This window comes from Anomaloglossus baeobatrachus, chromosome 2 (genome assembly GCF_048569485.1).
Source record: "Anomaloglossus baeobatrachus isolate aAnoBae1 chromosome 2, aAnoBae1.hap1, whole genome shotgun sequence".
Classification (NCBI taxonomy): domain Eukaryota; kingdom Metazoa; phylum Chordata; class Amphibia; order Anura; family Aromobatidae; genus Anomaloglossus; species Anomaloglossus baeobatrachus.
Window position 1 is genome coordinate 3,210,139 of NC_134354.1, and position 23,671 is coordinate 3,233,809.

A 23,671-nucleotide genomic window follows, 5' to 3' on the forward strand; every position below is an offset into this window, starting at 1 on the left:
CGGCCCCTCAGATAAAGGCGGGTATTTACAGGGGATTATGTTAGAGTTCGTGACGCCACCCATGGTATGTGGTAATTTGGAGTACCACCGCTGCAGTTGGGAGTACCCGGGGGTGATAGAAGGGGGCAGCCAGGTGTTAGAACCCTCCACGGGTAGGGGGCATGACCCAGGACTCGGAGATGGTGTTGGGGAGTGCCGTGGGAAGCGCAGGGGCCACTTTCGTACTCACTCAGTCCATAAAACTGACACCGACAACTGGATAAACCAAAGTTCTAGACACCGCTGCCGCTGAGGGGAGCTTAGTTCGGGTCCCGTCCCCAATGGTGCTGCCTGGTGATCCGTGACCTTCTCGGTTGGTCCCGATAGTATGGAACTTGCCGAGTCCCGCTCCCCATTATGGCTGTGTGGGAGCTTGCTCTGAGGGTTCACGCTTGGGATTTTCTGGACCGTTTTTGTGGAAAGTCCTATCTTCCTCATTGCGCTAGTACCTCGATTTTGGAGCGGGTGGAGAGCGGATCTTGAAGGGTCCGTTCTCGTCGGGTGAATTGTCAGGTTGCCTGAAGCTACTCCCTGACCTAGGGTTCACGTACCCCATCGTGCCTTGGTCCCAGCCCGGTGATGGTACAAGGCTGCCGGCTATCCTCCTCGACAGTTCCGTCCCCTTTGTCACGATCCCCTGCAACCGAGGGTCCAGCTCCTCTAGGCCCAGACCACCGTCTGCCACCTAGACTGTCCCTAGGAGCCCGGCTCCTGACCTCCTCTCTCCTTCACTTCCAAACTACTTCTCTCTTTTTCTAACACTCCTGACCTCCCCTTACCAACCCCGTAGGTGGGCGACCCTATTCCATTCAAGCCGTCCACTGGTGTGTCTGGTGGGTGTGGTGCAGAGTGTACCTAGGATTTAATCAGCTGATGCAGGCAACACCATGTAGTTGGGGACCCAGAACCAAGACGGAGGTAGATATTGCACGGAAGGGCAGATTGTGCAGTACCCTGTGACGACCTGATAGTCCAGGGGCGTCACAACAGACATCCTATAACATTTACCGATCTTCTTGGCGACTTTTGCATTTTTCTTAGAATCCAGAAGGCCAAATCCAACATTTTTCTTCTCCAGAACTTGCGCTGACAACTGTAAGAGAAAATGACATTGATGAGCCTCGTGTTCCGAGTGCGAGGGTCTGATATCCCCGGCCCCATGTCTGTAATCAGAGGCTCCATGACACCATGTCACCCGCTGCGGGGCTGGGCAGCCATCCAGGGCACAGGGCAGCTGAGCGGACATGCCAGGCATTGCGCCATGTAACCCGGTCTGATTGGGATTAACGTTCTGATATCTGATCCCCTCGTTAATTAGGACGGTAAATGATCCTGTCAGATTGGAGGAACGAGGGGGGAGGCGAAGAGTCATTCTACAAGAACGGGAAGTGCCACAGATGGTGGTAGTGGTGCAAGCATGACAACATGGCAGATCGGGGCACCAAGGAGAAAAGAACGGGCCGCAGGTCTCCATCACTGATATCTGAGCTCTTCATCAGTCACATTGCCAAGGGTGTATAACATCCGCCCCATCACTCCTCCCCTCCCCCCGGTGTATAACTTCTGGCCTCATCACTCCTCCCCTCCCCCGGTGTATAACATCCGCCCCATCACTCCTCCCCTCCCCCGGTGTATAACATCCGGCCCCATCACTCCTCCCCTCCCCCGGTGTATAACATCCGGCCCCATCACTCCTCCCCTCCCCCGGTGTATAACATCCGGCCCCATCACTCCTCCCCTCCCCCGGTGTATAACTTCTGGCCTCATCACTCCTCCCCTCCCCCGGTGTATAACATCCGCCCCATCACTCCTCCCCTCCCCCCGGTGTATAACTTCTGGCCTCATCACTCCTCCCCTCCCCCGGTGTATAACATCCGCCCCATCACTCCTCCCCTCCCCCGGTGTATAACATCCGCCCCATCATTCCTCCCCTCCCCCGGTGTATAACATCCGGCCCCATCACTCCTCCCCTCCCCCGGTGTATAACATCCGGCCCCATCACTCCTCCCCTCCCCCGGTGTATAACTTCTGGCCTCATCACTCCTCCCCTCCCCCGGTGTATAACATCCGCCCCATCACTCCTCCCCTCCCCCCGGTGTATAACTTCTGGCCTCATCACTCCTCCCCTCCCCCGGTGTATAACATCCACCCCATCACTCCTCCCCTCCCCCGGTGTATAACATCCGGCCCCATCACTCCTCCCCTCCCCCGGTGTATAACATCCGGCCCCATCACTCCTCCCCTCCCCCGGTGTATAACATCCGGCCCCATCACTCCTCCCCTCCCCCGGTGTATAACTTCTGGCCTCATCACTCCTCCCCTCCCCCGGTGTATAACATCCGCCCCATCACTCCTCCCCTCCCCCCGGTGTATAACTTCCGGCCTCATCACTCCTCCCCTCCCCCAGTGTATAACATCCGGATCCATTGTGACGCTCTGGTGCCCCAGGTAGTCACACATAGAATAGGCCCCCGCATAACACCTTCCCTCACAGGGTTGCACCAAGCCAACAAAACCCTAGTCACCCCCCCCAGGGTAGGACAGGCACACCAGTGGGCGGGACCAGGCGGATGGAGAATGCCCACCTAGGGGTCTAGAGAACCCGGGGGCGGGAAAAAGAAGTGAGTTCTGTTTTGAGTTGAAGTTGGAGTGGAGAGGAGTAGGAGTGAGAGAGGAGAAAGTGCAACTGAAGTCAGAGAGCAAAGGTGTCGGGGTTGAAGCCCCGGCATACTGGCTAGGTGGCAGACGGTGGTCAGTGACTGACAGGAGACGGGAAAACGGCTGCCGGAGATCTGAGGTGGACATGGTAGAAACCCGCCGGTACCGACACCGGAGAACTGACCCGGAAACCGTGCACAAGAGGGGGTACTGGGACCCTGAAGTCAGGACCGGAACCAACGGCCTAGCTAATTAACCAATTGAGGGCAGGATTATAGGTCCTGTCCCAACCAAAGTCCCAAAAGCAGACAACAGCCTACTGCGGGTGATAGGGCATCTGTACCGCCCCGCGCTCGGCCGCAGCTGAGCCGCTTGGATCCGGGCTCGTTTCGTGGGTGGCTCGAGCTCCTCCTGGACCCGGGGGTCACGTCGCTCTGAAGGGAAGCTGACGCTACATGTAGGGACTTCGGTGGGGAAGGTTCACGGCTGGGGCCATGGCGTTTAAGGATGAACGTTCGTGACGCCACCCACGGGTTGTGGTGAATGTGGACACCACCGCTGCCGTTAACTAGGCTCCTGGGGACGATGTTATGCAGCCTGGTGTTGACCCCTCCGTGGGCAGGGGGTGATGGTCCCGGGCCCCGGTGGTTGTGAGGTGCGGGCAAGATGGTGTGGTGCGGTGCGCGGCCCGAGGGCACTGTTGTACTCACAATGACAGATACACCGGAGTCTCTGGTAAACCAAAAAGGAGGGTGGTCGGTGCCCGCAGCCGGCTGCGCTTTGCCCCTTTCTCAGGTTGGTGGTTCCCGCCTTTCTCCTGCACCTCTGTGGTAGAACTTTACTGCCTATGCTTCAGCAATGGTAGTCCGCTCCCCGGCTTTATGTGTGTCGGGGAACTCGTTTGTCCGCAGGCGCTGGCCCGTGGGATCTCTCTGCCTGTGCGGTGGCTTTCTATCCCCCTCAGTGGGCTGTTGCCATCTTTCGGGTGTTGGGATGGGAAAGGACCTAAGGTCCAGACCTCAATCAGTGAATTCGACGTGGTCCAGTGGCTTCTGGATCTCGTTCTGGGTCTGAGTACCCCTCCTGGTGCTCCGGTTTCCAGTTGGCTCCCCGGTTCGGTACCGACGGGCCACTACCCTGTCCCGGTCCCTTACGGTTCCACCAGCCGTCTTCCCGGCTCCTGCAGGCGGCAACCACAGTCTGCCTCCTGGTCACAGGGTATCTGGGCTCCTACCCAGATCCCTGACAGACGTTGACACACTGCTACTGCTCTCCTTTTGTGTCTCAGGCTATCCGAACTCCTCGGTGGGCGTGGCCAACCGCATGGCTCCTTCCCCTGGTGTCAATGTCAAGACCTGAGAGGGGTGACTCTGAGTTTTTTTAGGTTGGCTGGTTACACCTTTTTAGGGGCTGGTGATGGTGCAGGGGGTCTACCTGTGACTACCTGGCTAGTCCAGGGCGCCACACATCCGCCAGGGCCCGGTAGATCTCAAGGGCCAGCGTCAGTGGGCAAGGCTCCCAATAGAAGTATCGGGAGCGGGCTCCCGTGTTCCATACCGGGAAGTCCACAAGAAACAAAAATAGTGCAGAGGAAAGTGACACAGACCATCAGCCCGGGCGAGGGACCAGAATACACCTGGCCGCGGAGTTCCGGCCACTGGCACCTTAGTTTACCACAGACTTGTGTGATTTCTTCAATAGTGAGTACACCAACATCTCCCGGTCCGTCCGGGCGCGCCAGCCCCTGCAATCACCATCCTCAGCACAGAGACACTGGGCCCCGGGCCATCCATCCCTACCCACGGAGGGTTAACAACAGCTAGCTGCCATCCCAACGCCCCGGGTGCTCCCCAATAGCATCGGTGGTACCCCATTTTACCACACACTGTGGGTGGCGTCACGGACTGTATACAGTATCCCCACATACCATTATCCCCCTTTTATTTCGAAGTGACGGCGAGACCCCGGGTCCGGAGACCGCTCGAGCCACACTGCAGATCCGGATCCGAGCAGCCCGGCTGCTGACGTGGGGGCGGTGCACCATCACTCCTCCCCTCCCCCGGTGGATAACATCCGGCCCCATCACTCCTTATCCCCTCCCCAGTGTACAATTGTCACATGTGGTTTTTACAAGCATCGTCGACTGTCATGGCGGTGTCAGGACCTGTCCAGATTATGATTCTGACACTCCACCTGATAAGTTTTCTGATGTCTGTGATCAGCGCATGCAGACTCGAGCGTCAACCAACAGATTGCTAGTTCATAGGCAAGCTAGCAAGAGTTAATCTCTGCTGGTCTGCTTGTGAGTCATCTTTGATCACATGTTGTTGGGGAGCCAATCATATCTGCTCCTCTCCTATATATGCTGGCTGAACACTTCCATTAGTGCTAGCTATAGTTTAGCTTGGATGTTGTGATCCAGACTAACTGGTGGTTGTAGTACTTGTTTCTGGTTGCTGTGTGCGGTTGTGCAGTTAACCCTTGTTGCCTTTTGTCACTACCTACAACATGCAGTAACCCTCAATCTGCTATAACGACGCTCGACCATCTCCACCTTCACCTACTGTATCCTCACCCATCCCTTGTAGACTGTGAGCTGTAACGCCCAGTCCTGGTCCCAAACCCACACACTCCAAGGCCTTGGACGGGGCGCCACTCTTTCACCTGCCTGGCGATTCCACACACCTCCTTTCTGCACCGAGGTCTGCCGTGGCCTCCTCCAGCTTCCAGGCCACGCGCAGGCCTTCTGTGAGTGCTCGTAGGGTGCACATCTGAGCTGCTACCTCTGTGCTGCTAAGACTGAGCCACCACCTCCGTGCTGCCATGTCTGAGCCTCCACCTCCATGCAGCCAGGTCTGAGCTGCTACCTCCATGCTGCCTAGCCTGAGTTACCACCTTCATGCTGCCACATCCGAGCACACCCACAACGGACATTAAGAGACTACCAGTCCATCAGAGTCGACTCCACTGGTCCTGGCTGTCGTGCATTGAGGTCTCCCTGGGGCTGCACCTGACAATCCCTGTATAGGGGTTCGCTACCGGTTAGCCCCTCTAGGGGAGTCCGGTGTACAGCCCAGTGGGTCCACTCCCGGACACTCACCGCCCCTCGGCGACCGTAACAGTTTTCTCAGGCCATGGACTATGCCAGGACCAAGCCTACCGCCTGGCAGACATGCAGCAAGAGCTCACCCACCTCCCTGATACCCAGGCAAAGCAGTAGCATACACAAAATCAGTTGAATCCCATCTGATGGCCATGCAGGCTTCCAGATCCTCTGACTCTCCCCAACTTGTGCTCAGGGAACCTTCCCGACAGCACGAAGCACAAAGATGAATGCCCGAGTACATGGCGACCATGGACACCTGTCTGTATGCCCCGCAGAACCCGTCTCCCTCAGCTACTTCAGACCCTCTACGGCTGCTGACACACCTGTCCAGATCTCGCCCTACCCAATGTATGGAGGTGATCCAAGACTATGCCAAGGTTTTTTGAATTAGTGTTCATTGCATTTCAAGCTCTCTCCTCTGCAACTGGCGACCAATCGCTCCAAAGTGGCGTTCATCATGTCTCATCCGTCTGGACAGGCCCTTGCATGGATGAATCCCCTATGGAAGAACAATGATCTGATCGTCCAACATCTGGCTGCCTTCCTAACTACCTTTCGCAAGGTATTCGACGAGCCGGGATGCTTCGCCTCTACTGTCTCATCACTCATGAGAATTCGCCAGGGCAATCTCACGGTTGGACAGTATGCCATCAAGTTTCACACCCTGTCCTCCAAACTCGGATGAAACAATGAGGCATTGCTGGCCACTTTCTGGGAGGGATTGTCCAGAAGAATTAAGGATGAACTGGCCGGCCGGGACATGGTTTCCACCCTGGAGGACCTGATTTCCTTGGCAACCAGTGTTGACCTACGAGGTCACCCGTGAGAGGAAAACGAGAACCTCGCATCTTGCACCCACCGTTTCAGCGCCACATGTTGCCTCCTCCCACCAGGACCGCTACCCCACACGAGCCCATGAAGGTGGACCACATCGCAGAGTCCAGGCTACGTCAGGAGACTCAGTAAGTGGCAGGAGAGTGCTTCTGTGTCGCCCAGGGAAGGGGGTACTCTGTCCCGGGCAGTTGCAAATGAAAATGTCACTCTGGTGGCCGTTGCCCGGTCCCGTGCCCTGGGGCTTCTCTTGTAAAAGGGGAATTATTTAAAGTAGGGGTGAAAGTTAGTGTACGTGACGCCACCTGCGGGTTGCGGTTAAGGGTGTAGAACCGCTGCTTCTGAATGTGGGTACTAACAGGGCTGGTGGTTGTTGCAGCAATGGTGTTAGGCCCTCCGCAGGTAGAGCCGTGCCTGGGAGATGTGAAGGGCAGTAACGGACCACACAAGGTTGTAATAAAAAGTCTCTACTTACTCCAACCCGTGGATGACTGGTTCAGGTTCCATGGAGTATCAGTGCCAATGTAGTGACCCAGGTTGCTCTGTCCCCGCACTCTCTGTTGGTTGGGTCCCCGTGGCATGGAGCGTTTGGAGCCCGATTGTCCCTTTGGGGTAACAGTCTCCTTCTCCATACGGTGGGCAGTGCAGACCCTGTGGAGAGGTAAGTGTCCGAACCCCAATCCTAGTTTACTGCTTATCCCGCCGGATTATTTGGTTCGGTGAAGTCCATGAAGGTGTCCTCACTGTGCAGGTGATTATCAAGCCGTGTTGAACTGGCGCCTGAACTAGTGCCCTGTGCCCAGCTCTACTTGTCCGTACCCGCCCTGGCGACCTCTCTCCTGTGCTCCCTGGTCACCATCGCACGGACCCAGGTCGAGCACGTCCGCACACCTCTCTGTGCGCCACTGTTCTCTCCTCTCCTCTTGGTCCCCTACCACCAGGCTGGCTAATCCTTGGACTGGTTCCACCCTCTAGGCGACCATCCCCTTACTTGATTAACCCTGTATTCCCGATGTGGAGTGGAGAACTAGGATTTTGATTGTGCTTTGGTGGTATCGGCACTGGTACTCCAGGTCCCAGGGGGTAGGTCCTGCATCCCTTGTAGTGCCCTGAGTGGCTCAGGGGCGCTACACTTCTACTGCGGAAGTCTTGAACACTTGATTCGATATTGTCCTGTGAAGCCGGGAAACTACCAAGCCTTGGGTCCGTTAGAGAGGCCACCCTAAGTCACGCCAAGTCCTGTTCATTTCTCCATGTTCCGGTATCTCTGTGCTGTGGTTACTCAGTTTACGGTGCATGTATTTCTGGAGTCCGGCTTCGCCGGGAACATTATCCAGTAGTCCATGGTGGATCGACATCAGATTTCAGTTCAGTGCCTTGCCAATCCCATCCCTATCTCCTCCGTGGATGGGAGGCCTCTTTCTGAGCCCATCCGGTTTGTTACCGAGGCCCTAGAGATGCGAGTAGGGTCATTGCACTCTGAGAAGATCGCTTTTCATGTGCTGCCAGCGATGGCTCAAGCTCTGCCTCTGGGGTTATCATGGATTCAGTCGCACAAGCCGGTATTGGACTGGGACTCAGGAGATATACTCCGTTGGGGAGCGCACTGCCATGATAACTGTCTGATCCCGATACATCCCTCTCACCTGCCTGCTGCGCCGGCTAATCAACCGGGTCTGCTATGCGCCTACTAGGCCTATGCCGACGTCTTTGATAGTCAGGAGTTTGAGACATTGCTACCACATCGGCCCTATGACTGTCCCATCGACCTTCTTCCCGAGTCGACCCCTTCTTATGGGCGAATCTACCCCGTGTTGCAGGCAGAGACCCAAGCTCTGTCCAATTTATATAATGGAGAACCTGGCCTGAGGCTTCATCCAAAAGTCCTCTTCTCCCGCCGGAGTGGGCTTCTTCATTGTCAAAAAAAATGATGGATCTCTGCAGCCTTGTGTTGACTACCGGGGCCTGAATAAGATCACGTTTAAGAATAAGTACCAGCTTTCTCTTATTCCTGAACTATTCAACAGTCTTTAATGCTCCAGGATCTACTCTAAGCTCGATGTTCGGGGAGCATACAATCTGGTCTGGATCCGGTCAGGTGACGAATGGAAGCCAGCTTTCAACACTCGTGATGGGCAGTATGAATACCGAGTGATGCCCTTCGGGGTTAATAATGCCCCTGCAGTCTTCCAGGACTTTGTGAATGATATATTCCGAGACCTTCTATAAACCTGTGTGGTAGTGTACCTGGACGACCTACTCATCTTTTCCCCAGATCTGCCTACCCACCGGAGACATGTTCGGATGGTCCTTCAGAGGTTGAGGGAGAATCGCGTCTATGCTAAAATTGTGAAGTGTTTGTTCGAGCAAACCTCATTGCCTTGCTTAGGCTTCATAGATCTGAAGACGGATCTGGACAAAGTGTCGGCCGTACTGAAGTGGCCAGTCCAGACGGGATGAAGGCTATCCGGCGGTTTTTGGCGTCTGCCAATTACTACAGGCAATTCATCCAACACTTCTCTCTAATCCACTTCATCTCGGCTCTAACCCGCAAAGGGAAGAATCCGAAGATATGGACCTCAGAGGCGGAAGACTCCTTCCAGTCGCTCAAACGGACCTTTGCTTCTGCTCCAGCGCTGTATAGACCCAACACCAGCAAGCAGTTTATTGTGGAAGTGGATGTCTCCTCCTCTGGTGCTGGTGCAGTTCTTATACAGAAGACAACCGAGGGTAAGACCGTAACCTGTGGCTTCTTTTCCAGGGCTTTCTCTCCAGCAGAGTGGAGCTACTTGATTGGCGAGATGACTGAGAGTTGCTGGCAATTAAGTTGGCCGTAGAGGAGTGGTGATACCTGCTGGAGAGGTCAATGCATCCAGTTATCATCTATACCGACCATCAGAACCTATCTTAAGTCCAGTCGGCTCAGAGGTTGAACCCTCAACAGACCCGGTGGTTGCTGTTCTTCGCTCGCTTTGACTAAGGGTAAGTTTAGACAGTGCGTTTTTCGCGGCGTTTTTGCGTGTTTTTCGGGTGCGTATTTGCTCAGAAAACGCTGTGACATTGCTTCCCCAGCAAAGTCTATGAGTTTTCATTTTTGCTGTCTGCTCACAACGTTTTTTTTAGCTGCGTTTTTGTGGTGCCCACAAACGCAGCATGTCAATTATTTTTGCGTTTTTCACTGCGTTTTCCACCCATTGCATTTTTCAACATCTCATTGAACTCAATGAAAAACGCAAGTTGCAAATATAGCTGCGTTTTAGTGCGTTTCTATGACTAAAAATGCAGCTATAAACGCAAGGGGTGGGTAGAAAAGTGACATGTACAGGAAGAGGATTCCTTCTGTCAGTAAATACAGAAGCGTGAATCCTCCCGGTACCGCCACCGCCGCTTCCACCTCCAGTCCTGTGCATGTCAGCTCCCGTGCGATGCCATGTCTGGGCGGGAGGTGGAGGCAGCTGCGAAATCAAAAGTGAACAGTAGAAAAAAAAATGTCATATATACTCACCTGTCTGCAGGGTCCCGGTGCCATGTCCGCTCCCAGCTCCTCTCCCGGTACCACCGCTCCACCTGTGTGCTCTCAGGCACGTCCGATATCTGCAGGACCTGGCGATGGATCACCTGATGCAGTCACCTGACGCATCAGCTGATCGTAAGTCTCGCAGTGACGCCGGCGCCCGGCCGGCTTCACCTATCCACTGATCCTGCCGTTAAGAGACTTCATCACTGATTACCGGCAGCTCCTGCAGTGATCGGACGGGATCACACTCGCTCCAGGAGCTGCCGGTAATCAGCACATGATTTTTTTTTTTGCACTGATGCTTCAGCTGATTGTATAAAAGCCGTTTATACAATCAGATGCTGTGTGATGTGATTCAGGCCCTTGAACCTGACACATCATCTGATCGCTTTGCCTTCCAGCAAACCGATTAGATGATATTGGATCCGGATTGGACGGCGCGGGACCCTTGACCCAAGATTACTGCGGAGAGGGGTTCTTTATTTCAATAAAGACGAAGTCACTAATTGTGTTGTGTTTTATTTCTAATAAAAATATTTTTCTGGGTGTTGTGTTTTTTTTTATCTGTACTAGAAATTCATGGTGGCCATGTCTAATATTGGCGTAACGCCATGAATTTCAGGCTTGGGGCTAGCTGATAATATACAGCTAGCCCTAACCCCATTATTACCCAGCGAGCCACCCGTCACCAGGGTAGCTGGAAGAGTTTGATACAGCACCAGAAGATGGCGCTTCTATGAAAGTGCCATTTTCTGAGGTGGCTGCGGATTGCAATTCGCAGCGGGGGTGCCCAGAAAGCTCGGGCTAACCTGTGCTACGGATTCCAATCCACAGCTGCCTAGTTGTACCTGGCTGGACTCCATAATTGGGCGAAGCCCACGTCGTTTTTTTTTTTTTTAATTATTTCATGAAATTCATGAAATAATTAAAAAAAAAAGGGGCTTCCCTATATTTTTGGTTCCCAGCCGGGTACAAATAGGTAGCTGAGGGTTGGGGGCAGCCGTACCTGCCTGCTGTACCTGGCTAGCATACAAAAATATGGCGAAGCCCACATCATTTTTTTTTGGGGGCAAAAAACTCCTGCATACAGTCCTGGATGGAGTATGCTGAGCCTTGTAGTTCTACAGCTGCTGTCTGCTCTCCTGCATAAACTATTGGATGGAGTATGCTGAGCCTTGTAGTTCTGCTCCCCCTGACTCTCCCTCCAGCATACAGTCTTGTATGTAGCATGCTGAGCCTTGTAGTTCTGCAGCTGTCTGCTCTCCTGCATACACTAGTGGAGATTGAAGAACATATTGAAGAAGGAAATGACATCAGACCTTTTTTTTTTTCCAACAATCTTTAATGGCATTGTTCACTGATAAAAAACGCATAAAAATGCAGTGAGCAAAAACGCACCAAATTGCGGTAAAAACGCATGCGTTTTTGCCGCTGTTTTGCAGCGGGTGCGTTTTTGTGCAGTCTTTGCCACAAAAAACGCAGCATCAAAAAAACGCAGTGTGTGAACCTACCCTTACTCCTGCTCTTCCATCCTGCTGTGAAGAATGTCAAGGCCAATGCACTCTGTCTTTCCTGTCGGTGGACCAGGAGGAGGAGCTTCAGCACATCATAGAGCTTTCCCGGAGTATAACATCCAGCCCCATCATTGTTCCGCCTCCCCTTGGGTATAACATATGGCGTTATTTTACATGTACATGTGGGGTCTTCTTACTGTTAAGTGTTATTGTACGTGTACGTGCGGGGGTCTTCTTGCTGTTATCCCCCTGACTCCTGTCCAGTGTTATTGTACGTGGGGGGTCTTCTTGCTGTTGTCCCCCTGACTCCTGTCCAGTGTTATTGTACGTGGGGGGTCTTCTTGCTGTTGTCCCCCTGACTCCTGTCCAGTGTTATTGTACGTGGGGGGTCTTCTTGCTGTTGTCCCCCTGACTCCTGTCCAGTGTTATTGTACGTGGGGGGTCTTCTTGCTGTTGTTCCCCTGACTCCTGTCCAGTGTTATTGTACGTGTACGTTCGGGGTCTTCTTACTGTTGTCCCCCTGATTCCTGTCTAGTGTTATTGTACGTGGGGGGTCTTCTTGCTGTTGTCCCCCTGACTCCTGTCCAGTGTTATTGTACGTGGGGGGTCTTCTTGCTGTTGTCCCCCTGACTCCTGTCCAGTGTTATTGTACGTGGGGGGTCTTCTTGCTGTTGTCCCCCTGACTCCTGTCCAGTGTTATTGTACGCGGGGGGTCTTCTTGCTGTTGTCCCCTGACTCCTGTGCAGTGTTATTGTACATGTACGTGTACGTTTGGGGTCTTCTTGCTGTTGTCCCCCTGACTCCTGTCCAGTGTTATTGTACGTGGGGGGTCTTCTTGCTGTTGTCCCCCTGACTCCTGTCCAGTGTTATTCTACGCGGGGGGTCTTCTTGCTGTTGTCCCCCTGACTCCTGTCCAGTGTTATTGTACGCGTACGTGCGGGGGTCTTCTTGCTGTTGTCCCCCTGACTCCTGTCCAGTGTTATTGTACATGTACGTGTACGTTTGGGGTCTTCTTGCTGTTGTCCCCCTGACTCCTGTCCAGTGTTATTGTACGTGGGGGGTCTTCTTGCTGTTGTCCCCTGACTCCTGTCCAGTGTTATTGTACATGTACGTGTACGTTTGGGGTCTTCTTGCTGTTGTCCCCCTGACTCCTGTCCAGTGTTATTGTACGCGGGGGGTCTTCTTGCTGTTATCCCCTGACTCCTGTCCAGTGTTATTGTACGCGTACGTGCGGGGGTCTTCTTGCTGTTGTCCTCCTTGCAGCTGTCTGATGTCGGCGTCTCCGATGTCAGGCACTTCGGTGTCTGTGCTTGTCAGTGCGGCTGTCAGGAGTTGGGTTACTATTCTCTGTGGGGGGGAGTGTAGGCGGCGGCCACATCAAACCTCTGTGTATGCGCAGGGCACACTTTAGGTACAGTACATGGGTCGCTGCGCCCCCTCTGGATATGGGCATCTGCAGGAGATTGCCCGGGGCCCATCCTGTGCAGGAACCCTGCAGTTATGGTGCAGACTGGTCCTCACTTGAGGGACTGTGCTGATAAACATGGCGGCACATACTCTCATTCTCTGGCCTCCATCCTTCCTGTAGAATAGGTCTACAGACGAGCAAAGAAATCTGAGTGCAATTAAATTCTAGTTTGATTTTACAAAAACCCAAATTTGCCAAAATGTGGATTTTTTTGTAATTAGCTTTTGCGCTGATTAAGTAAAATGGCAGTCGCTGGTCCGTAAATGGCTGTCAAAGGGTTAAGAGAAAAGTAAGCATCCTTATAATGGCCTTCAGCTCTCTCTTCTTTGGCCCCTCCGCCCCTCGCTGTCACCCGGACAGTCACATCTTTCGGAAGCAGCGTCCACGCCAAAAACTCACAGCTTCTCCCTGCCTCAGATAAACTGTGTGCACAAAGCCTTAGTGAGCAGGTCGTTATTAGGGGGATTCTGGGGTTCAGTGGTGACTGTAGAGCCACGGGGGGACAGTCACTCCCGTATACAGCATCTGCTGCGGGCATACATGACTTCCTCTGGGCCGGGATCTTGGCTTTCCTGGAGCAGGACTGGCCGCCATCTCATCTTCACAACCACTTGTAAATTCCTCATCTGAGAAGGTGAAAATGTGAGAAGATGCAGCCTGGAGCCAAGACAAACCTCTTGCCCCCCGCACCGAGAGGCTGTAAAATACATGTCAGGCTGCCACCAGGGGGGGCCAGAGCTCTGCAGCAGAAGACACTACACGGAGCAGCAAGAACCAGGAAGTATAAACACAGTGTGTGCTCGTACACTGCCTTACAGCACAGCTGGGGAGCCGAGCAGTGAGGCGTGCGAGGAAATGTCACGCAGGCCGAGTCAAGCACAGTATGGGCAGAAGGAGGACCGGAGGAAGTCGAAGTCAGGCCGAGGTCAGTACCAGAGGAAGCAACCAAGTGGGGAAGTAGGAGAGGGGACAGAGGAATGGGGGAACGACCAGGGGACGGAACACAGACAGGGCACGGGGGCACAGGAGCAGTCGGATCAGGATAACACTTACAGGACCAGCAATCACAGGCAAAGCAGCGCTAAGCTTATAGCCGGCGCTGGTTCACTGTAGATGTCAGTTTTTAAAGCATCCAAGCTCCAGAAGTGAGGCCCGGGAGAAGGCTCCGCCCCCTAGCCATGTGGATGGGGAGGCGAAACCGTGACAATACTGTCATGTGCTATAAGGGGATAACCAGGAACTGTGGCTCCTAGACTGGCCCTCAGGCTAGGGGTTCCTAGCTGTCCCTTATCCCAGAGGTACTTCTGATGGTGAAGAGCTCTGGACTGCCTTCCTTGTCTAGCTCTTGGCCAGCCCTGCTCTAAGAGCCCCGGGGAAGGCCATGACAGGAGTGATTACTCCCACACAAAAAGAGACATGGAAAACCCAAAACTCAAACTCACAGCCCACACAGGGGTAAGACAATATGCATTGTGGTTGTGGAGACGATCACATCCACCATCAGAAGTGGGCAAATTACTGATCTTCTTCTATGGTGGGAGGCTGGATGGATACATGACCTGCATAGTGAAGCCCCACATGACTTAATGAAGAGCTACTACAAAAAAATATTGAATAACGTGTGCTCCCCAATCATGTGCTCCCCAGTCGGCGCGTTCTCCCCAGTCGGCGCGTGCTCCCCAGTCAGCGCGTGCTCCCCAGTCATGTGCTCCCCAGTCATGTGCTCCCCAGTCATGTGCTCCCCAGTCAGCGCGTGCTCCCCAGTCAGCGCGTGCTCCCCAGTCAGCGCGTGCTCCCTAGTCAGTGCGTGCTCCCCAGTCATGTGCTCCCCAGTCATGTGCTCCCCAGTCATGTGCTCCCTAGTCAGCGTGTGCTCCCCAGTCAGCGCGTGCTCCCCAGTCAGCGCGTGCTCCCCAGTCAGCGCGTGCTCCCCAGTCATGTGCTCCCCAGTCATGTGCTCCCTAGTTAGCGCGTGCTCCCCAGTCATGTGCTCCCCAGTCATGTGCTCCCCAGTCAGCGTGTGCTCCCCAGTCATGTGCTCCCCAGTCATGTGCTCCCTAGTCAGCGTGTGCTCCCCAGTCATGTGCTCCCTAGTCAGCGCGTTCTCCCCAGTCAGCGCGTGCTCCCAAGTCATGTGCTCCCCAGTCATGTGCTCCCCAGTCATGTGCTCCCCAGTCATGTGCTCCCTAGTCAGCGCGTTCTCCCCAGTCAGCGCGTGCTCCCCAGTCAGCGCGTTCTCCCCAGTCAGCGCGTGCTCCCCAGTCAGCGCGTGCTCCCCAGTCATGTGCTCCCCAGTCATGTGCTCCCCAGTCAGCGCGTGCTTCACAGTCAGCGCGTTCTCCCCAGTCAGCGTGTTCTCCCCAGTCAGCGTGTGCTCCCCAGTCAGCGCGTTCTCCCCAGTCAGCGCGTTCTCCCCAGTCAGCGCGTTCTCCCCAGTCAGCGCGTTCTCCCCAGTCAGCGCGTGCTCCCCAGTCATGTGCTCCCCAGTCATGTGCTCCCCAGTCAGCGCGTTCTCCCCAGTCAGCGCGTGCTCCCCAGTCAGCGCGTTCTCCCCAGTCAGCGCGTTCTCCCCAGTCAGCGCGTTCTCCCCAGTCAGCGCGTTCTCCCCAGTCAGCGCGTGCTCCCCAGTCAGCGCGTTCTCCCCAGTCAGCGCGTTCTCCCCAGTCAGCGCGTTCTCCCCAGTCAGCGCGTGCTCCCCAGTCAGCGCGTGCTCCCCAGTCAGCGCGTGCTCCCCAGTCAGCGCGTTCTCCCCAGTCAGCGCGTTCTCCCCAGTCAGCGCGTTCTCCCCAGTCAGCGCGTTCTCCCCAGTCAGCGTGTGCTCCACAGTCTGCGCGTGCTCCACAGTCAAAGAGTACTTCCGGACACACCAGTCCAGCTTCACAGTATTCTAGGCACTCTCCAATGTCCATGTGCGGCTCGCCCTCCTGTATAGCGGAACCTTTGTCTGGAGTCGCAGGGTGCAGGGACTTGTGCACATGGCAGCTCCCCGTACTTCCGGACGCACCAGTCCAGTATTCAGGGCATTCTCCAGCTCCTCTTTCTATTCTCCCTCACCCCTGAAGAAGCTTTCACACGGTGATACGCGTGGGCTTTTCATTCTTGCACCCCATCTCGTTTATTCTGCACATTCCATCTTCCACCAGGGTTTGCCCTGCTCTTTATTTTTTTGGGGGGGGTATATTCTTTGTGTGCACTTTCCCGCAGTATCTCCATCCATTGTTGCAGTTATTTGCGCATGCGTTCATGTCTGCTATTTTTATTTCTTTGTCCTTATACATTTGAGCTGTATCTTATGCACTATGTATCACATTTGTTCTCTGTGTTTGCGTGAGTTTCCTCCCACTCTCCAATATGGACCTTAGGTTGTGAGTCCTGATGGGGACAGTGCTGCTGATGTATGTGAAGGGCTATGGAAAAAATGGCGCTGTATACGTGAGAAAATATTGTATACACATAATATGTGTATGTATGTGTGTGTGTATATAATATATATATATATATAGTGTGTATATATACTGTATATACACAGTATTGTATTCTGCATTGAGCATGGTTACCTGCCACGTGGGATGTACAGTACAGACCAAAAGTTTGGACACACCTTCTCATTCATAGAGTTTTCTTTATTTTCATGATTCTGAAAATTGTAGATTCACATTGAAGGCATCAAAACTATGAATTATCACATGTGGAATGAAATACTTAACAACAAAGTGTGACACAACTGAAAATATGTCTTATATTCTAGGTTCTTCACAGTCGCCACCTTTTGCTTTGATTACTGCTTTGCACACTCTTGGCATTCTCTTGATGAGCTTCAAGCGGTAGTCACCGGAAATGGTTTTCCAACAGTCTTGAAGGAGTTCCCAGAGATGCTTAGCACTTGTTGGCCCTTTTGCCTTCACTCTGCGGTCCAGCTCACCCCAAACCATCTCGATTGGGTTCAGGTCTGGTGACTGTGGAGGCCAGGTCATCTGGCGTAGCACCCCATCACTCTCCTTCTTAGTCATATAGCCCTTTCACAGCCTGCAGGTGTGTTTGGGGTCATTGTCCTGTTGAAAAATAAATGATGGTCCAACTTAACGCAAACCGGATGGAATAGCACGCCGCTGCAAGATGCTGTGGTAGCCATGCTGGTTCTGTATGCCTTCACTTTTGAATAAATCCCCAACAGTGTCACCAGCAAAGCACCCCCACACCATCACACCTCCTCCACCATGCTTCACGGTGGGAACCAGCCATGTAGAGTCCATCCGTTCACCTTTTCTACAAAGACACGGTGGTTGGATCCAAAGATCTCAAATTTGGACTCATCAGAGCAAAGCAGAGATTTCCACTGGTCTAATGTCCATTCCTTGTGTTCTCTTCTGCTTGTTGCCTGTCCTTAGCAGCGGTTTCCTAGCAGCTATTTTACCATGAAGGCTGCTGCACAAAGTCTCCTCTTAACAATTGTTCTAGAGATGAGAAGGTGTGTCCAAACTTTTGATCTGTACTGTACATGGTGGAATTTCTGCATCATCTTCACTGATTCTTGGGAGTTGGGGGATGGGGATTGTTACAGATCTCAGGTATTTTTCAGTATTTTGATCTGGGCTATTTTTTGTCTGTTAAAATGTTTTTCTCTTTACATTACTGATCCCAATTCATTGTGCACCGTACACCAGCAAGCAGGAGACCACACCCCTTATATACAGCCCCGCCCCGGTGTGACATCACTGATATAATGACATGATCAGACATGAGACCACACCCCTTATATACAGCCCCGCCCCGGTGTGACATCACTGATATAATGACATGATCAGACATGAGACCACACCCCTTATATACAGCCCCGCCCCGATGTGACATCACTGATATAATGACATGATCAGACATGAGACCACACCCCTTATATACAGCCCCGCCCCGGTGTGACATCACTGATATAATGACATGATCAGACATGAGACCACACCCCTTATATACAGCCCCGCCCCAATGTGACATCACTGATATAATGACATGATCAGACATGAGACCTCACCCCTTATATACAGCCCCGCCCTGGTGATGACATCACTGATATAATGACATGATCAGACATGAGACCACACCCCTTATATACAGCCCCGCCCCGATGTGACATCACTGATATAATGGCATGATCAGACATGAGACCACACCCCTTATATACAGCCCCGCCCTGGTGATGACATCACTGATATAATGACAGGATCAGACAGGAGACCACACCCCTTATATACAGCCCCGCCCCGGTGTGACATCACTGATATAATGACATGATCAGACATGAGACCACACCCCTTATATACAGCCCCGCCCCGGTGATGACATCACTGATATAATGACAGGATCAGACAGGAGACCACACCCCTTATATACAGCCCCGCCCCGGTGATGACATCACTGATATAATGACATGATCAGACAGGAGACCACACCCCTTATATACAGCCCCGCCCCGGTGTGACATCACTGATATAATGACGTGATCAGACAGGAGACCACACCCCTCATATACAGCCCCGCCCCGGTGATGACATCACTGATATAATGACATGATCAGACAGGAGACCACACCCCTTATATACAGCCCCGCCCCGGTGTGACATCACTGATATAATGACAGGATCAGACATGAGACCACACCTCTTATATACAGCCCCGCCCCGGTGATGATATCACTGATATAATGACAGGATCAGACAGGAGACCACACCCCTTATATACAGCCCCGCCCCGGTGTGACATCACTGATATAATGACATGATCAGACATGAGACCACACCCCTTATATACAGCCCCGCCCCGGTGTGACATCACTGATATAATGACATGATCAGACATGAGACCACACCCCTTATATACAGCCCCGCCCCGGTGTGACATCACTGATATAATGACATGATCAGACATGAGACCACACCCCTTATATACAGCCCCGCCCCGGTGATGACATCACTGATATAATGACAGGATCAGACAGGAGACCACACCCCTTATATACAGCCCCGCCCCGGTGTGACATCACTGATATAATGACGTGATCAGACAGGAGACCACACCCCTCATATACAGCCCCGCCCCGGTGATGACATCACTGATATAATGACAGGATCAGACAGGAGACCACACCCCTTATATACAGCTCCGCCCCGGTGTGACATCACTGATATAATGACATGATCAGACATGAGACCACACCCCTTATATACAGCCCCGCCCCAGTGTGACATCACTGATATAATGACGTGATCAGACAGGAGACCACACCCCTCATATACAGCCCCGCCCCGGTGATGACATCACTGATATAATGACATGATCAGACAGGAGACCACACCCCTTATATACAGCCCCGCCCCGGTGTGACATCACTGATATAATGACAGGATCAGACATGAGACCACACCCCTTATATACAGCCCCGCCCCGGTGATGATATCACTGATATAATGACAGGATCAGACAGGAGACCACACCCCTTATATACAGCCCCACCCCGGTGTGACATCACTGATATAATGACATGATCAGACATGAGACCACACCCCTTATATACAGCCCCGCCCCGGTGTGACATCACTGATATAATGACATGATCAGACATGAGACCACACCCCTTATATACAGCCCCGCCCCGGTGATGACATCACTGATATAATGACAGGATCAGACAGGAGACCACACCCCTTATATACAGCCCCGCCCCGGTGTGACATCACTGATATAATGACGTGATCAGACAGGAGACCACACCCCTCATATACAGCCCCGCCCCGGTGTGACATCACTGATATAATGACATGATCAGACATGAGACCACACCCCTTATATACAGCCCCGCCCCGGTGATGACATCACTGATATAATGACATGATCAGACAGGAGACCACACCCCTTATATACAGCCCCGCCCGGTGATGACATCACTGATATAATGACAGGATCAGACATGAGACCACACCCCTTATATACAGCCCCGCCCCGGTGATGACATCACTGATATAATGACAGGATCAGACAGGAGACCACACCCCTTATATACAGCCCCGCCCTGGTGTGACATCACTGATATGACAGGATCAGACAGGAGACCACACCCCTTATATACAGCCCCGCCCCGGTGTGACATCACTGATATAATGACATGATCAGACATGAGACCACACCCCTTATATACAGCCCCGCCCCGGTGTGACATCACTGATATAATGACATGATCAGACATGAGACCACACCCCTTATATACAGCCCCGCCCCGGTGATGACATCACTGATATAATGACAGGATCAGACAGGAGACCACACCCCTTATATACAGCCCCGCCCCGGTGATGACATCACTGATATAATGACATGATCAGACATGAGACCACACCCCTTATATACAGCCCCGCCCTGGTGATGACATCACTGATATAATGACCTGTGATCAGACATGAGACCACACCCCTTATATACAGCCCCGCCCCGGTGATGACATCACTGATATAGTGACATCTTCCTGAGCAGGCGGTCTCTTTGTTGCGGTTCTCGTAGTCACGGGATGAACTCCACAAAGTATATCACAAGGAGACTCGGCACTCGCAGAATTTCTTTATATCCTTTTTTTTCTTATTTTATTTCAATCCATTCAGGGCACATTACAGCCGCGCGTTTATAGAAAAACGACCTTTGTGAAACCATTAACAACAAAACTGAGACACTGATCCCATATACATACGTGACAGCGGCGAGCACAGAACAGCAGAGACCGCACAACACATCACCCACAACCGAAAAGCCACATTTACCCAATTAACTCTTCACATGCTATTCACAATACCAATTTCCAAATACATCTAAAAAAAATCAAATTCGTGACTTTTAAACTTTCATATATATTCAAAAAAAATTTTTTAAAATAATATATAATAATTCCAAAAAAATATATAAACTATTCCAGAATTATTTTTTTTATTTTTATATATTATTGAATTCTTTTGCGTGTATATATAATTTTTTTTTTTCCATATAACGAAGATTTGGGAAAAATTCATTAAGACATATATAATTAATCCAAGGTGTGGAAAATATGTGTGAGAATCCATATATCTTCCCAGTGTCAATGATAGGGAAGCGGTTTCATGATTCATGTGAATATTGCCTAAAAACACAATAATAATTGCCCAGACATAATCATTTAATTGCTGATGCATTTTTTATACAAAAATCCTTTTTCTATATACAAGAAAATTCTTTTCACATGTCAAGATTCTCTTAAATATAAAGTTTTTTTAATAGAAAAAAAGACAAAAGAATTCAATAATATATAAAAAGAAAAAAAGAAAAAAAATATCTGGAATACTTTCTATATTTTTTTTTTTAATTTATTATTTATATATTTTTTTCAAAAAAATGTTTTTTAGATAGATTTGGAAATTAAAATTGTGAATAGTATGTGAAGAGTTAATTCCCTAAATGTGGGCTTTTCTGTTTTGTGATGTCCCTCTGCTGTTCTGTTCTAGCCAGGTAGTCCCAAACACAATACCTCACACACCCCTTCCCCGGACAGGTCACACCAGTCACACAGAAATCCTTGTCACCACCCTTCGAGCTTGATGTCCACACCAGGTGGGGCGGAGCCAGGCGGTTGGCCCCGCCCACCGAGGAGTTCACAGGCCTGGAGGCGGGAAAACACAGTAGAGCAGTGTCAGTGAGAAGTGAGAGTGGAAGGAGAGGAGAAAGGACACGCACAGGCGGACCTGGGACCAGGCCCGCCAGTGGGACTGCTAGGTGTCTGGGTCGGAGACCAGGCACCCCCAGCAAGGTCGGCAGACGGTGGTGGCCGTCTGCAGGAGTTGGGAGTACGGTCGGTGGAACTGTAGGACCGGGGTCGGGCGGTGGCCCGCCGGTACCGAACCGGGGAGCCGATTGGAAGCCAAGCACCAGGCAGGGTACTCAGACCCTGACTAGGCTAGTAGCCGCCCTGATAGTCAAATTCTCTGATTGCGGTCTGGACCTCAGGAGTTCATTCCCACCCAAGTCCCGATTGAAGGCAACAGCCCAACCAGCCTGGATAAGTGCCACCGCCAAAGGCAAGAGATCCAAAGGGCCAGCGTCTGCGGGCAAACGGGCTCCTCCGACACTTACACGCCGGGGAGTGGACTACCAGTGTCCAGGCACAGAAGTCAATAACTACATAACACAGGTGCAGGGAAACTACAGCCATCACCAACCTGTCCAGGGAGAACAGCGCAGCCGGCTGCGGGCCTTGTACATTCTGCTGTTTGGTTTACCAGAGACTCTAGTATCTTGTGTCAGAGTGAGTACACCAGCGCCTTCGGGCCGTGCACCGCACTGCACCACACCCGCGTCCAGTACGCCCACGCTCCCTTGTTCCCGGCACCTCCCCACGGGCCCTCGGGACCATCGCCCCTGCCCACGGAGGGGTTAACACCGAGCTGCATAACACCATCTCCGGGAGGCCTAGTCAACGGCAGCGGTGGTGTCCATCATACAATCACCACAACCCGTGGGTGGCGTCACGAACTTTACCAATTCCACCAACCAACCACCCGAACCCCTGCGTGCACCGCCACTACCCCTTTCAGAGCGGCGTGACCCCTGGGTCCATGAGAGGCTCGAGCCACCGCCTGCAGTACGCGAGCGCGGACCCGAGCGGCTCGGCGGCCACAGCCAAGGCCACGGGGCGGTACACACGCCACTGTCACGTATTTATTTGGGATCAGTGTCTCATTTTTGTTGTTAATGGTTTCAGAAAGGTCGTTTTTTTTTTTTTATGAAACGCGCGGCTGTATTGTGCCTGAACCTTCATGGATTGGAATAAAATAAGAAAAACAAAAGACGTAAAGAAATTCTGCGAGTGCCGATTCTCCTTGTGATATAATGACATGTGATCAGCCTGGTGTCAGTACAGCCTGTGATGGCAATATGTGGGGTGGGGGGTGTGACGCCCTGGCAAAACCAGGTAGTCACACACTAGACCCCCGCATAACACCTTCCCTCACCTAGGAAACACACAGCCGACCTGAAACCCTAGTCACCCCCCCTCAGGGCAAGATAGACACACCAGTGGGCGAGACCAGGCGGTTAGGACATGCCCACCTAGGGGTCTGGAGACCCCGGGGCGGGAAAACAGTCAGTTTAAGTCAGTTCAAGTCTGGAGTTGGGAGTGAAGGTCCCAAGCTGACAGGCGCCAGGGTCGGATCCCTGGTACCTTGGCTAGGAGGCAGACTGTGGTCTCCGTCGGCAGGCGATGGGAAGACGGCAGCCGGAGATCCGAGGTGGACTGGGACAGGGTTGGAGCCCGCCGGTACTGACACCAGAGACCCGACCCGGAAACCATGCGCAGAAGGGGGTACTTGGACCCTGAAGCCAGGACCGGAACCAACGGCCTAGCTAATCAACCAATTGATGGCAGGATTTTAGGTCCTGTCCCAACCTAAGTCCCGAAAAGCAGACAACCACCCACAGAGAGTGATAGGGCCACCCCCAGGGCCCATAGATCCCACGGGTCAGCGAGCACGGCT

The 23,671-nt window shown here is 52.6% G+C and overlaps 1 protein-coding gene across 1 annotated transcript in view; it reads right to left on the minus strand.

The window, feature by feature from the left end:
• CASQ2 (calsequestrin 2) overlaps window positions 1-23,671 on the minus strand; it is a 215,673-nt gene that overhangs the window by 178,425 nt on the left and 13,577 nt on the right. The window contains exon 2 of the mRNA XM_075334827.1: window positions 1,048-1,132. Within this exon, the coding sequence (XP_075190942.1) occupies window positions 1,048-1,132 (85 nt within the window). The remainder of the gene's footprint in view (window positions 1-1,047; window positions 1,133-23,671) is intronic.